General features: G+C 45.1%; 1 protein-coding gene across 1 annotated transcript in view; it reads left to right on the top strand.

Annotated features, from left to right (window-relative positions):
- The window catches only part of PCYT1B (phosphate cytidylyltransferase 1B, choline), a gene marked incomplete at both ends in the record, with an annotated part of 88,199 nt that overhangs the window by 15,622 nt on the left and 57,132 nt on the right, over positions 1 to 15,445 (top strand). The window contains one exon of the mRNA XM_084258045.1: positions 8,113 to 8,212. Within this exon, the coding sequence (XP_084114171.1) occupies positions 8,113 to 8,212 (100 nt within the window). The remainder of the gene's footprint in view (positions 1 to 8,112; positions 8,213 to 15,445) is intronic.

Below are 15,445 nucleotides of genomic sequence, written 5' to 3'. Positions count from 1 at the left end.
GGCATGTTTTATTTATTTATTTGTTTGTTTGTTTTGTTTATACATGCACTGGGTACAGTCAGAAGTGCGGGAGGGTGAGAGAATTCACCAGAGCCAGAGCGGGGAGCAGAGCAGGCAGAAGGACCGAGGTACACTGCTGAGGGGAGCAGCGTGCGGCAGGAGAGGTCTGCGCGCCATGTGGGACCCTCCTCCGGTGGCCAGGGAGCAGCCGGGGATCGAACCGGTACCGCAGAGGCTGCGGGCAGCTTCGCAACCCAGCGCTCAACCGCTGCGCCACCCGGAAGGCCCCCGCCTTATATATTTATATACATATCAACTTCCTTGACTCTACTCCTTCCCTGATTTTTTTTAAAGATTTATTTATGCATACAAGAACTGGGGTGTAGGCCAGAGGTGCAGGGGGTGAGAGGATTCGCCAGAGACAGAGTGGGGAGCAGAACAGGTGGAGCAAATGAAATACATTGCTGTGGGGAGCAGTGGACAAGACAGGAGAGGTCTGCTGTACTTTGTGGGTTAGCTCCCTGGCTGGGGATCAAACCTGTACTGCAGTGGCTGACGATAGCTTCATAGTACTGACTTTAATCCCTGCACCACCAGGGAGGCCCCTGATTCTTTTTTTTTTATAACACTTAGCAGCTTTCAAACAAATTACACACTTTACATTGTTTTTAGTTATTATCTCTAAGCATCACAAGGGTGGAATTTTTCTGTTTTCTTCCCTGATGTATCCTCAGAACCTAAATCAGTGCCTGGTACACAACAAGCACTCAAGTAGTGCTTGTTGAATGTTGGAAAAATGAATATTGGGTTGATCTATTTAGACAAAGTTAAATTGTTTTTTAAATGTTTTTAAGATTGATTTATGCATACAAGAACTGGGGTACAGGCCAGAGGTGTGTGGGGGGTGAGAGGATTTACCAGAGACAGAATGGGGAGCAGAACAGGCAGATCTACTGAAATACACTGCTGAGGGAAGCAGCGGGTGAGTCAGGAGAGGTCTGCTGTGCCATGTGGGTCCGCTCCCTAGCCGGGGATCGAACTTGTGCTGCAGTGGCTGCAGATTGCTTCATAGTGATGCATCTTAACCCCTGCGCCATCAGGGAGGCCCCTAAATTGTTTTTAAAAGCTCAAATGATTTTTAAAAATTCTACAAACCCAAGAATAATATCATTTAACAGTTATAGGTAATAGTTGTTACTTTTCAGAGTACTCCTCTTTTTCTGATAGACACCTTTCTCTCTCAATATTCAGGATACCTGATCCTTGATTAAATTCCCTGCATCTCTGAATTCAGAGGACAGGAACTCTTTCTTCAATTTTTTTTTTTTAAGATTTATTTATTTATGCATGCAAGAACTGGGGTGTAGGCCAGGGGTGCGGGGGTCGGGGGGGTGAGAGGATTCATCAGAGACAGAGTGGGGAACAGAACAGGCGGATATACTGAAATACACTGTTGAGAGGAGCAACGGGCAAGTCAGGAGAGGTCTGCTGTGCCATATGCGTAGCTCCCTGGGCGGCCAGGGATTGAACTCGTGCTGCAGAGGCTGCGGATAGCTTCATAGTGCTGTGCTTAACCTCTTGTGCCACCAGGGAGCTCCTTCAAGTTTATTTTAAATTAGATGTATTTTATGAACATATTCTCATTATAAAAATGCAATAGTGGACATATATGGAGTAAACAATGAAAACATCCCTTTATCTCATCTGTTGATGGCATCTTCTTCCCCAGAGATAACCCCTAGTTGACAATTTGTATGTCCTTCTAGGTTGTTGTTGTCCAATAGAACTTTTCTCTGATGATAGGAATATTTATATCTTTGCTAATATAGTGGCCACTAGCCACATGTGGTCATTTAGTATTTGACATTACCTAGTGTGCCTGAGAAATTGAGTTATTAACCTTATTTAATTTTAACTAATCATAATTTGAATGCAGGTGGTACTATATTGGGCAGCACAGTTCTAAATTACTTCTAAGCAGTGACATTTCTCTCTAACCATAAGTGATATACTGTATAACACAAATACATAATGCACATATTGTTTTGTGACTTGCTTTTTGCATTTGCAACAAAATGTCCAGAGAAATCATTCCATCAGTGGGCCTCCCTGGTGGCTCAAGGGGTTAAGCACCACATTATGAAGCAATCCTCAGCCTCTTCAGCAAGAGTTCCATCCCCAGCCAGCCAGGAAGCAACCCACATGGCGAAGCAGACCTCTCCTGTCTCACCCACTGTTCCCCTCAGCAATGTGTTTTGGTCAGTCTGCCTGTTCTGCTCCCCACTCTGTCTCTGGTGAATCCTCTCACCCCCCACATCTCTGGCCTGTACCCTAGCTCTTGTATGCATAAATAAATAAATCTTTAAAAAAAATCATTCCATCAGTATGTATCCACCTGACTGTTTTTAATGGAGCCTGTCAGTTCAATGTGTGTATACTGTACTTAGCTAAGTAAAAAATGAATTATTCTTGGGTCTGAGCCACATCCCAGGCCTGCTTCTCCTTCAAGCCATTGGCATCTGGTGAGGCTTTGCACCAGCTGCCTGATCTGAGATTCTACATAATTAATGACAAGGTCCAGGAATCCAGTGCAGCTAGTGTCTTGGGCCTACCTGTGGTCAGCCAAAGCTCTACTGTTTCTTGCCTTGCTATCTTCAAAAGACATTAATATTCTGATGTCAAATAAAATCAGGCTTTAAAAAATATGTTCAGTGATGAGTAAATAATAGCCTCCCAGCATGAGACTGAGGATAAGACTAACATCTTTTTATAATTCTGAAATTGCAGTTGTAAAGCTCTTGAGTCGGGAGGCAAAAGGCCTGTATGGAGAAGTAGATTTGGTCTGAAGTCCTGTTCTTGTTTCTCTTGTGGATCCTGATGAAAATGTTCTATTGTGGTAAAATTCTTTCCCTACTGGAAGACATTCTTGAGATGGTTATGACTTTATTAACTATGAGTAATTCACTTTTCAATTAATCTCTGTGCTTCCAACATGACTCATCAACATTTGCTCGCTAACACTCTTACTGAGTCTGGCATCACACTGCTGAATATGCTGTAGCAGTCAAGGCCCTGTCTAGAACAGACAGTTCACTTTAAAGGGGAATTTTTTTTTAAAGATTTATTTATCCATACAAGAACTGGGTACAGGCCAGAGGTGTGGGGGGTGAGAGGATTCACCAGACACAGAGTGGGGAACAGAACAGGCAGACTGAGTGAAATATACTGCTAAGGGGAGCAGCAGGTGAGTCTGGAGAGGTCTGCCGTGCCATGTGGGTCACCTCCCCAGCCAGGCGGGGATCGAACTTGTGCTGCAGAGGCTGCAGACAGCTTCATAGGTTGTGTCTTGACCCCTTGCACCACCAGGGAGGCCCTAAAGGGAAATTTGAAGTGACTTCATAAAGGGGTTATTCACAAAGGTGTGGGCAGGGTTCAAGAAATCCTCAAGGGATAGTAAGCACCCTATAAACACTGGAAAGTGGCCACCAGTAGGCATGAAGGGACAAGGGGAGAGTGTGGTTACCAGAACCTTGTGGAATGCTCTATAGAGACGGCGTTCTCACTGGAGCTGTGCATTTGGGGACAACAAATGCTTCTTGCTAGGGGTGTCAGGGAGACAAACACCCTGTGCTCACTCTTGTCCTGCCCCCAGTGTTTTGCCTGCTTCCCATGGACCCAACCCAACTGGGAACAGGAGGGCAAGGGAGCCCATTAGAACAGTGCACCCGGAAGCCACGCAGAGAAGGCTACAGGAGGGAGGGGATTCTGGAGTGGCGAAAGGAAGATACTAATCACATATTGCATTTATTCTGCGGAGAGGTCCGATCAGGGTGTTGACCGTGGCCATGACAGTGTCACAGAGCTCCTTCAGTCTGTTGGGTCTGGTGCCCCCTGGCCTTGACGTCCATGTGAGCACAGGTGTGTGCTGTCTTCTCTCTTCTCGCCGGCCTCAGTGGTCAGGGGAACTTGCCGATGGCACGGGGTCAAGCTTGCTCTCTAGGGGGTGCTCTTCTCAGGATATTTGGGCTCCTTCAGAGCCGTAGTGTCTTGGGCTGCTGGAAGATGGGTGACGTGTGGATCCATCTAGCTATAGATGCTTTTCAGCACTGCTTTCTCAGCTGTCAAAGCTTCTGCTTTGACTTTGGCTTTGGGAAAGGTGGGGGCTGCCTTCTTTGTTTTTAGCACCATCTTTGTGAGAAGAGGAACCAGTATTTTTCTAAAAATCAAATCTAAAAAATCAAATGGATATTAAATATTGAAGCTAGGATTTGATCTTAGGCCGGTCTGACTAGATAGCCCCACTGTAGTTAAGAGCAGCTTAGCTTAAACAAGCAACTCTGGGTTTGGCGGGCACCATCAGCGGTGCGATGCCATGTTGTGATTGGTTGATTAGCTTGCTGTCTGGTTGGTCCAGTTGTTAGTGATGCACATTGCCGAAGTGCAGGTTCTGCTGGCCATTTTCTGTGCTCATGTAATGTTTACAGTGTATATCTTACATAGCATCCAATAGCTTTTGTTTTTAAGTAAATATTTGAAATGTGTAGTTGAACACCTTCTGCAGATAAAATGCCCAATATCTAATGTCTGGCCCTTTAAAAAGCCTGGTGGGACTGTGGCTTTGGTATGTACTGTGGTGTGGTTTGTGACCAGAACTGGCATGACAAATGGGCGACATTCACATGCAATGACTGTGTGTTCTGAAATCTTAAACTAGACAGAAAGAAGTAGCGTGGCAGCCTCCATGTCTGTGGTCTTGCACAGCCCTTGCACATGTGAGGTCCAAGGTGCTGGGCCAGGGCTTTTAACCCTTCATGTTCCTTGTTATCTTCTGCTAGACATAGAAGTGCCATGTGCCTCCGCAGTCCTGAATTGGAACATGGCTTGGGAGGTGGGGGGCAGCGTAGTTTATCCTCTGATGATCTCTACCTGCCCCCAGGTTTCACTTCTATGATTTGTATGTTGAAAAGGATAGGGGTTCCCCCGCCCATAAAGTCATTGAAAACTGAATAAGCCTTTTCAAACCAATACTATCTCCCATTCTCGATGGGCTGCCTTTGAGGATTGCTGCCATTTATATTCCTTCCTTTCTTATTCACCCTCTCCATTTACCTGCCTCCAAACATCTAACATCATCTGAAACACATAACATGTGCTAACAGACATTTGACACGATCTGGGTGATAGGGAGTCTAAGCTGAGGCTTGCTACTATTTGTCTGTAAGTCATGTGATCTATTTCACTAAGTCTGGGTAAAAATAAGGTCACATACTTTTGTTTTTTCCCATTAACTGTTTCCCCCTCCCTCTCTATTAGGAAGTCCAGTCTCTCCTTTTTAAGGGCCCCCATCCATATTGCCTAAGAATACATTATCTATTATGATCTTGTATCACAATCTATAGCATGGTTATCGCAGTGTTATGATATGGAATAATGGATACTAATAGCAATAGTTGCCACAATTGATGGAGTGCCAGCTCCAACTACTTTACATGCATTGTTTCTCACAGAAACCCTGCGAGGTAGTTTCATTTTACAGATGAAACTGGGAGTCACCTAAGTTAAGAAAAACTTCCTTTTAGCACACAAAGTCAGATACATTTCTTGTTCCAGTAGCAACTCCTGCTAAGGGTCAGTGACAGGCCACCCATCATCTCCCTTTCCACTTTCCGTTCCTCGCCAGAGCCACTGGTGGGTCTCAGTGCCCACCAGTCCTGGTTGCGGCCTGGTTTGAAAAGATGAGCTTTTGGCCCATCTGATTCTCCTTAGGACTTTGAATTGGGGAATAATGGAAAGAAGCAACAAGTTGGTGGGAGCAGGAGCTGGCACTGAAAGGCTTAATCAAAGGTTGCTGCATGACCATTGGGAAGGGAGGCCATGATGGGCCACATTCAAGCTGAAGCTTATGGGGGAGTAGAAGTGGAGTGGAGACTTTAATGTAGTAAATAGGGGTGGGACAGAAAGAATCCTGGCAGAGAATAGCTAGGTTGGGGCCACTCTGAGGCTACATTCACCCTCTTTCCCCCGGAGTTTCTGTGCCAGCATAGCCTTAATGGAATCATTCATTTCTTAGATTACCTTTAGTGTCCGTTCTTTCAGCTGGAAGAGTCATGTTAGAATACACAGCCTGTAAATGCTAGAAAGGGGATTTGAAAATTTGGTTTTGTGGCTACAGAGCATCTGTTCTTTTTTAAAAATTTTTTTTAGATTTATTTATTTATGCATAGAAGATTTGGGGTACAGACCAGAGATGTGGAGGGCGAGAGGATTCACTGGAGACAGAGCAAGGAACAGAACAGGAAGATTGAGTAAAATACACTGCTGAGGGGAGCAGCGGGCGAGTCAGGAGAGGTCTGCTGCACCATTGGGTTTCTCTCTGGCCGGGGATCAAACTCGTGCTGCAGAGGCTGTGGATTACTTCAGAGTGCGGTGCTTAACCCCTTGCGCCACCAGGGAGGCCCAGAGCATCTGTTCTTGTCACTGCACCCTGTTGCCACACGACAGGTGCTATTCCGACCTACCATGGCCTACAAGGTCACCTTAGTGTGACCTTGAAAACAAACCAATGGTGGATTCAAATTCTTGGAATCCATGTCCCAAGTCTTGGTCTGCTTTGAGAGCCCTGAACAGGAGGGTGGGGTTAAGAAAGACTCAGGCAAGTGGGAGGTCTCCAAACAACTCTGGGCCAGGATACCAGCTTCCTGGGGGGAAGGTGCTACAGTGGGGCGAGGGGTGGGGCAGGGTAAGGATCTGTTCTTGGCAGTGCAGATGCCAGTGTCTTTTCCTCCAGGATGGGTCTGGTCTTACCCCTACTTCTACCCCCTCTTCTAAGGTAGTGCCTGCCCCGTAGCTGAATGAGCAAGTGAATGAATAAAGGAAGGGCAGAAGCAGGTCGCAGCCCCTCTTCAAATGTATGGGTCATTCTTGAGTTGCATCTTCCCAAGTTAAGGAACACCTGTGTCTACTGTGCTATTTAAGAAGACAAGTCAGGTAGCAATATGAGCAATGTTTACAGCGGCTTTAAAAATACCAAAGATGGGGCCTCCCCTGGTGGTGCAGTGGTTGAGCGCTGGGTTGTGAGGCTGCCCGCAGCCTCTGCAGCGCCAGTTTGATCCCTGGCCACCGGCGAGGGTCCCACAAAAAAAAAAAACAAAAACCAAAGATGATGTAGTGATGACCATGGCAATGACATAGTTCAGGGACTACAGTGGACCACTCTGGGTTGTGCTCGCCCTCTTTACAAAAATACTGTTCGTTTTGTCTTCCTCTTTCTGGAGAGAGTAAGGTTTTCATTTTAAGAGGCTGACTAAAAATGCAGAGCCACTTCCTGGGCAGGCTTCCAAGTGACTGCATCTCTCTCAGCGCTCCCCAGAGCCCCAGCCCAGGCTGCTGGGGCGGGGCCTCCAGCCGTTGGTGGCTGTTGGAGCCACCACAGGAGCAGTTATCTGCAGCCCGCCAGAAATGCTGTACTTTCAGGCCCCCCCTCAGGGCACCGATAACAACTGCTTTGGCCTTTGCACTGAAGAGACGTCAGAGTTTGTGATTGGCCAGGTCGGTGTGTGAAATACAGGTGTCTGCCGCGTTTCTGAGTATGACATTCCTTCCAGCCAAGTACCCCAGGGTGTGGGTAAGTGTAAATGTTTCAACTCTTCCCTCATTGGTTGTGAAATGTTCAAAGCTGAGCATTATGACTTTCCAAGGGCGTGACTTAGCATATTTCTTAATCCTGCGGAGCCTCAGTTTCCTTTTCTGTAATATAGAAATAACATTATCCTCTGTAGCGATGGCTGCAATGCCTAGAGGATGGGAAACGTTCCTAGCCATTGGAGGGCAATGTGAGGTTTAAAAGAAATAACATCTCCAGGGTACCCACATAGTACCTGGCATATAGTAGACACGGAAGAGCTCTTGTTGCTTCTGAAGCATCTGTCAAGAAACTGTTTCAGCGTCAATGTCCCTGCTTTTATTTCTAATAGGACTGCATTTCTTGAAAGACTCAGCGGATGTAGTCTGCTTCTTAATCATACCTGTGTAGCCAACAGAAAAAAACCGCAGGGTAAGTTAGTGCCAAAGGAGTTTGCCAGACTATATCCCCTTTCTCTCTTTCCCTTCTAGACCCTGACTGCACCAGCCCCATTTGCAGATGAAACCAGCTGCCAGTGCCAAGCACCCCATGAGAAACTGACCATTGCTCAGGCCCGCTTAGGAACACCAGGTGAGGCTGTACTTCTTGTTTTCTGAATGGGCCCTGTCTTGACATCTAAAGACAGAAGGCCTGTTATTATTTGAGCAACACTTGCTTTCAGAGAGTTAAATATACAGATGATAGCATAATGTCAAAAGGATAAGCACCAACAGTGATCAACTAGACCAAACAAAGTTGCCAAGTAAAAGTAGCAGTGGCCTAATACTGACCTTGGAGCCCCAGCTCTGCTGCCTTAGGCCAATCATCAACATGATCTGAATCTGTTGCATGGCGCAAAATGGGGGCAGTGATTCCTGCTTCATAAGGTTTTGGGAACAACTTGACTTGGTTAAAGATACCAAAGCATTTTTTGAGCTGTGATGGTTCATACAAACCTAAGCTAGTATAAATAGGACTATTCTTGAAAGTCTGTGTTTGAAAAACTTTCTCTAAATGTGCCTTACATTAAAGAGCCTGGGCTCTGCTCTGGGAGTTTGTTCATTCATTCACCTTTTAGTGTATACCAGAGGGTGGACGAGAGAAGAGATGGAATAACCATAAGGTGCCAGATGTTTCCCCAGCACTTTCACTCTCATTAAAGAGACAATACAACTGAATATGACAGAAAGCTCACCTGTACCATGCACGTGCATGTTTAGGGATTATGCCCTGCAACAAGGTGGTATTGACAGTTTTATTTGACCTGGAGCAGACAGATGAGACCTGGTAGCAGACCTGAGCTGATCTTTTGGGGGAAAAGTGAGATTTGAAGTATGTGGGTACAAAGTAGAAGGGTATTCTGGGCGTATGGAACAGGAATAGTGAAGGCACAGACAGAGATAGAGACCCATGTAGGAGTAAATGAGTGGCATTCCAGCTGGATGGCGTAAAAAATAAGACTAATTTAACAGGTAAGCTTTGAACCATTTAAGATGGCATAACTCAATGGTTTTCACTCACCATCGCAAAAAAACCCAACATTTCAAATTTAATAGACTCCATAGGGCAAAGGACAGTTTATTTGATAGTTACAATGGTAGTAACAGTTTGTTTGGTAGTAACAATGGTAGTAAGTGAATACTGTATGCTAAGTTCTAGATTTTTATCCTGTCATTGGGGTCTTACTACTCTACGGGGTTATCACTTTTACTTATTTATTTTGTACTTTTAAGAACTACCCTCTAAGAACTGAACCAAAAGATTTTGTTTTTTTGGAACAGTGGGGTTTTTTATTAAGATAATGCTGGTTCGGTCTCCCTGGTGGCGCAAGGGGTTAAGCACCACACTATGAAGCAATCCGCAGCCTCTGCAGCACGAGTTCGATCCCCGGCCGGCCAGGGAGCAACCCACATGGCGCAGCAGACCTCTCCTGACTTGCCCACTGCTCCCCTCAGCAGTGTTCTTCGGTCAGTCTGCCTGTTCTGTTCCCCACTCTGTCTCTGGTGAATCCTCTCACCCCCCCCACAACTCTGGCCTGTATCCCAGCTCTTGTATGCACAAATAAATAAATCTTTTTTAAAAAAAGATAATGCTGGTTTATAACACTATGTTTGATTTAGGGGTGTAAGTCCAGTATTTCACAAATAAAGTCTAGAGAAGCTGTGAGTCTACCCAAGGTCATCCAGCTAGTAAGTGACAGTGGGAATCACACTTGGGCCTGCATCAGAATCACTTAGAGAACTTGTTAACACACAGGTGGTTGGGACCCAGCTCCAGAGTTTCTGATTCAGTCCCTTGGGGTGGGGCCCTACAGCTGGCATCTCTAACTAGTTTCCAAGCAGTGCTGCCACTGGGGACCACACTTTGAGAACCTTTGCTAAGTATAAAGCTGGAATGAGATCTCAAATCTGTTGGTGTTGGAGCTTAATCTCACAACCGTGACACTCTGCTTCCTCTTTAAAAATAGCCTTCAAGAGAGTGAAGGGAGATGAGGGAGTAAAGTTAGTAAGTTTTTTTTGTGTGTGTGCACTTCTTTTGAGAAAGGCAAGAAGGGGCTTGGGGAGGAAGTTCAGAGCCACTAAACCATTGTTCCCAGACTTGTGTGTGCACAGGGGCACCTGGTAAATTTGTTAAAGAAGTAGGTTTCCTGCTCTTTCTTCCCCACCCCTATCTCTGGGCTGGGGCCCAGGCATCTGCATTTTAAAAAAGATTTATGCATACAAGGGCTGGGGTACAGGCCAGAGGTGCAGGGGGTGAGAGGATTCACCAGTTACAGAGCAGGGAACAGAACAGGCAGACTGACCGAAATACACTGCTGAGGGGAGCAGCGGGCGAGACAGGAGAGGTCTGCTGTGCCATGTGGGTAGTTCCCTGGCAGGCCGGGGATCGAACTTGTGCTGCAGAGGCTGAGGATTGCTTCATAGTGCGGTACTTAACCCCTTGCGCCACCAGGGAGACCTGGCATCTGCATTTTTAACAAACAGCTCAGGTGACTCTGAAGTCAGTGGTCTTTGGGCCATACCATAAGAAAAGTTGACCTGACAATAAATTGAAATGATGCAACGCAAGTCCCAGTGGTTATGAAGAGAACAAATTTGAAATAAAGTTAAAGCATGAGCTTCAGCCCAAGCATAAAAGGACCCTTCTGTTGTAGGGACAGGGAAGGAAAGTAGAATCTGCTAGGTGCTAGATCCTGTACCCTCACTTAGTCCTTGCAAAAACCGAGAGGGGTAGTGCTGTCTCCTTTCTGCAGGTGATGCAAGTGAGAAATTACTTGTCAAATGTTCTAGTTGACTAGGGGGAGTTATGATGTGACCCTAAGTCCCTTCCACCTAAACCCCCTGCTTGGTCCACCATAGGGACTGCACTGTAGAGTAAGGGCCGGGCAGACCGTGCAGTTCAGTGGAAATGCGCTTGATTTTTTTTTTAAAAAGATTTATTTATTTATGCATACAAGAGCAGAGGTACAGGACAGAAGTGTGAGGGGTGAGAGGATTCACCAGAGTGGGGAACAGAATAGGCAGATCAACAGAAGTACACTGCTGAGGGGAGCAGCGGGCGAGACAGGAGAGGTCTGCTGCGCCATGTGGGTAGCTCCCTGGCCGGCTGGGGATCAGACTCGTGCTGCAGAGGCTGCGGATAGCTTCACAGGCTGTGTCTTAACCCCTTGCGCCACCAGGAGAGGCCCTGTGCTCGATTTTGAACTGCAGAGTGGAAGGTGTATGGACAGAAGAGACAGTAGTTGTGACCTCTGATAGTGGCAGGGCTACCTGCCTGTTCCTCCACGGCTGTTTCCTCAGCACCTAGAGAAGTACTCTGCACTCAGTAAATACCTTGTGAGTGAGTGAATGGAAGTTTGGGACAGGAGAAGGAGCTTTTCCTTTGAAATGGAATCAGAGAGAGTTTGGTCTGATGCTTTGAGCCGGCCTCAAGCTCATTGGGTATCTGAACTTTGTCTCACCACCAAGCAGGTTAAACCCGGAGACTCAAGCTCCAATAAGGTGGTGGTACATTTTGAGGTAGCTCTATGGTGACTCAATACAGGAGTGAGATGGAGCAAAGGTGAAGTAGTCATAGAAAAGAAATTCTCCCCTTTTCACTTTTTTTTTTTTATTGAGATATCATTGGCAAATAACATACTAATTTCAGGTCTACCTCCCAATGATTTCATACATGTCTATATTGTCAAGTGAGCACTGCAATAAGTCTAGTCAACATTCATCATCATGTACACTTAGACTACTTTTTCTTGTGATGAGAACTTTTAAGATTTATTCTCTTAGCAACTTTCTAATATGCAATATAGCATTATTAATTGTAGTCACATGCTGGGCATCCCCAGGATTTAATTATATTATGTAACTGGAAGTTTGTGGTTTTTGACACCCTTCGCCCATTTTCCCTAACTCCCAGTTCCTCCACTTCTGCAACCCCCAGTCTGTCTCTGTATCTACCTATCAGCTCATGTTTTTACTTTATATTTTTGGTTTTTTTCCCCCACATATAAGTGAGAGCATACGGTGTTTTTCTCTGATTTATTTCACTTAGCAAAATATTCTCAAGGTCCATCCATGTTGTCACAAATAACAAGATTGCCTTTTTTCAATGACTGAATAATATGTCATTGTATAGCGATACAGCATTCTCTTTATCCATTCATTCACCGATGGACACTTACATTGCATTCGTGTCTTGGTTGTAAATAATCCTGCAATGAATTTGGGAGTGCACATATAATTTAGAGTTAAGGTTTTCTTTTTTTTTTTCTCAGATAAATCTCCAGAAATGGAATTGCTGGATCATATGATAGTTTGATTTTTAGTATTTTCAGCAACCATCACAGTATTTTCCATATGGGTTGCACCAATTTACCTTCCCACCAACTGGGGTTCTCTTTTCCTCCACCTCCTGGCCAACACCTGTTACTTCTTGTCTTTTTGATGATAGCCATTCCAACAGGCATGAGGTGACAGCTCAGTGTGTTTTTTTTTAAAATAATATTTATTTATGCATACAAGAGCTGGGGTACAGGCCAGAGGTGCTGGGGGTGAGAGGACCCACCAGAGATAGAGTGGGGAACAGAACAGGCAGAATGACTGAAATACACTGCTGAGGGGAGCAGTGGGCGAGACAGGAGAGGTCTGCTGTGCCATGTGGGTCAGCTCCCTGGTGGGGATCGAACTCATGCTGCAGTGGCTGTGGATTGCTTCATAGTGTGGTGCTTAACCCTTTGTGCCACCAAGGAGGCCCTCAGTGTGGTTTTGATTTCATTTCCCCATGAGTGATATTGAGGACCTTTCCATGTACCTGTTGGCCATCTGTATATTTTTTTAGGAAAGTGTCTGTTCAGGTCCTCTGACCTTTAAAAAAATTCTCCCTTCATCTCATGGGAGGACACTTAGAAGTTATCCGCAAGAATTTGTGATGTTGATGGGCATTTGGTTGGGGTAACATCTATTACAAATCCCTTTATCTAGAACTTCTAATATCAGTGTTAAAATGTGACAAGAAGTTAGGCTCATGGTAGCCTTAGATTTGATAGCCATTGTTTTACTAGAACAGTCATCCTCAGTTAGCTGAAATTCTCTGGAGGGCCTGTGACAGCAGCGCTGGGCCATCCCCCACGGTTCATAGTGCTGAGACTTAACCCCTTGTGCCACCAGGGAGGCCCCCTTTATTTATTTATTTATTTATTTATTTATTTATTTATTTATTAGAGGCATGTTTATTTATTTATTTGTTTGTTTGTTTGTTTGTTTATACATGCACTGGGTACAGTCAGAAGCGCGGGAGGGTGAGAGAATTCACCAGAGCCAGAGCGGGGAGCAGAGCAGGCAGAAGGACCGAAGTACACTGCTGAGGGGAGCAGCGGGCGGCAGGAGAGGTCTGCGCGCCCTGTGGGACCCTCCTCCGGTGGCCGGGGAGCAGCCGGGGATCGAACCGGCGCCGCGGGCAGCTTCGCAACCCAGCGCTCAACCACTGTGCCACCGGGGAGGCCCCCCTTTATTTATTTTTAAAAAAAAAATTTTTTTTTCTTTTGTTATTTTTTTTAATAAATTTTATTTTTATATTCCCCATATAATTTCAACCCCCCCATTTTGACCCCAATCCCTCCCCTCCCTCCACCCACCCCCCCAAAAGTGTCTCTGGTTCATAGATTTAAAAAAAATTTTTAAAGATTTATTTATTTTATACAAGAACCGGGGTACAGGCCAGAGGTGCGGGAGGGTGAGAGGATTCATCAACAACAGAGCGGGGAACAGAACAGGCAGACTGACGAAATACTCTGCTGAGGGGAGCAGCGGTTGCAACAGGAGAGGTCTGTCGTGCCATGTGGGACACTCGCCGCCTGGCCGGGATCGAACTGGCACTGCAGAGGCTGCGGACAGCTTCACAGCGCAGCGCTCAACTGCCTGCGCCACCAGGGGAGGCCCTATTTTTATTTTTTAAAGGTAAATCCAGATTTACTTATCAGTGAAGCTCCTTACTCTGCACATTTATTATAATTTCCATGGGACAGGAATCTGAGCCTGACTTAGCTGTATCCTCCACTTAGGGTCTCACAAGTCTACCTGGGTGTCACCCAGGGCTCAGTTCTCATCTGGAGCTTTGACTACTGACAGATTTTGCTCCTGAGCTTACTCAGATTGTTGGCAGATTTCATTTCCTTGCACCAATATGACTAAAGGTCTGGCTTCTTGCTGATAGTCAGCCAGGGCCCCTCTCCACTCTTGGAGGACACTTGCCCTGGGATGTTCTGACAACCTGGCAGCTTGCTTCTTCCTGGTCCCCAAGGAAGAAAGAGTCTGACATGATGTAACATAACCATGGCAGTGACACTATCACCTTTGCCATATTTCACTGACTAAGAAGCAAGTCTCATCTTCCACTCACGCTGTGAGGGAGGGGATCATGCAAAGGTGCAAACACCAGGTGGCTGGGATCACTGGAACCGCCTTCAGGTCTCTCCACCATGGTTGTAGGATGGTTGTGCCTTCACCTCTGATCATTGCCAAACTCCAGTTCCCCAGGCCAGTGGCTCCCAATATAGACACTCTGGAGAGTCTTCAGATTCTTACAAGAATATCCAGCAGATGAAAACAAATATCAACAGATAAAAACAAACATACAAGCTAACTTTAAAACACCACACACTATTTAAAAAAATTTCATGGAGAATTTTAACAATACACAAAAAAAAAAAAACAATATAATGAACATTCATGTATGTATCTGTCACCCATACTTGATCAGCTGCCAACCCACAAGTTGTCTTGATCTGTCCACTCCCCCTCTTGAGTTATTCGAAACAAAATCCCAGATTTCCTATCTTGTCATCTGTAATTATTTCTGTATTTAAGTCCAAAAAAATTAGAACTTTATTTTTAAAAACATAACCATTATACCATTATCTCACATAAAAAATTAATTCTTAAAATATCATCAAATATCCAGTGTTCCAATTTCCAATTATCTTATATCATCATTTATTTACAGTTTGAACCCAAATTCATTTGGATTTAGTATCTATATATTACAATATGTTGACAGCCCTTTAAAAATCTCTTTAAATGTATAGATTCCCCCTCCATTTATCTCTTTTTTTTTTTTCTTGAAATTTATTCGTTGAGGCCATCGGTTTCTTTTTTTTTTTTTGGTTTCCTAGTCTGGAAATTGCTGACAAGGTACAATTTTTAAAAGTGAGCTTATTGCAAAATCAACTCCACAAATACTCTTCAAAGATTCACTAAATGGCCTTTTTTCTCAGTAATTATGTCATCTTTCTTTTACTTTTCTTTCCTCCTTGCTTCCTGAATTCATTTA

Source organism: Talpa europaea, assembly GCF_964194135.1.
Source record: "Talpa europaea genome assembly, chromosome: X".
NCBI lineage: Eukaryota > Metazoa > Chordata > Mammalia > Eulipotyphla > Talpidae > Talpa > Talpa europaea.
This window is presented reverse-complemented; position numbering and strand designations above follow the sequence as displayed.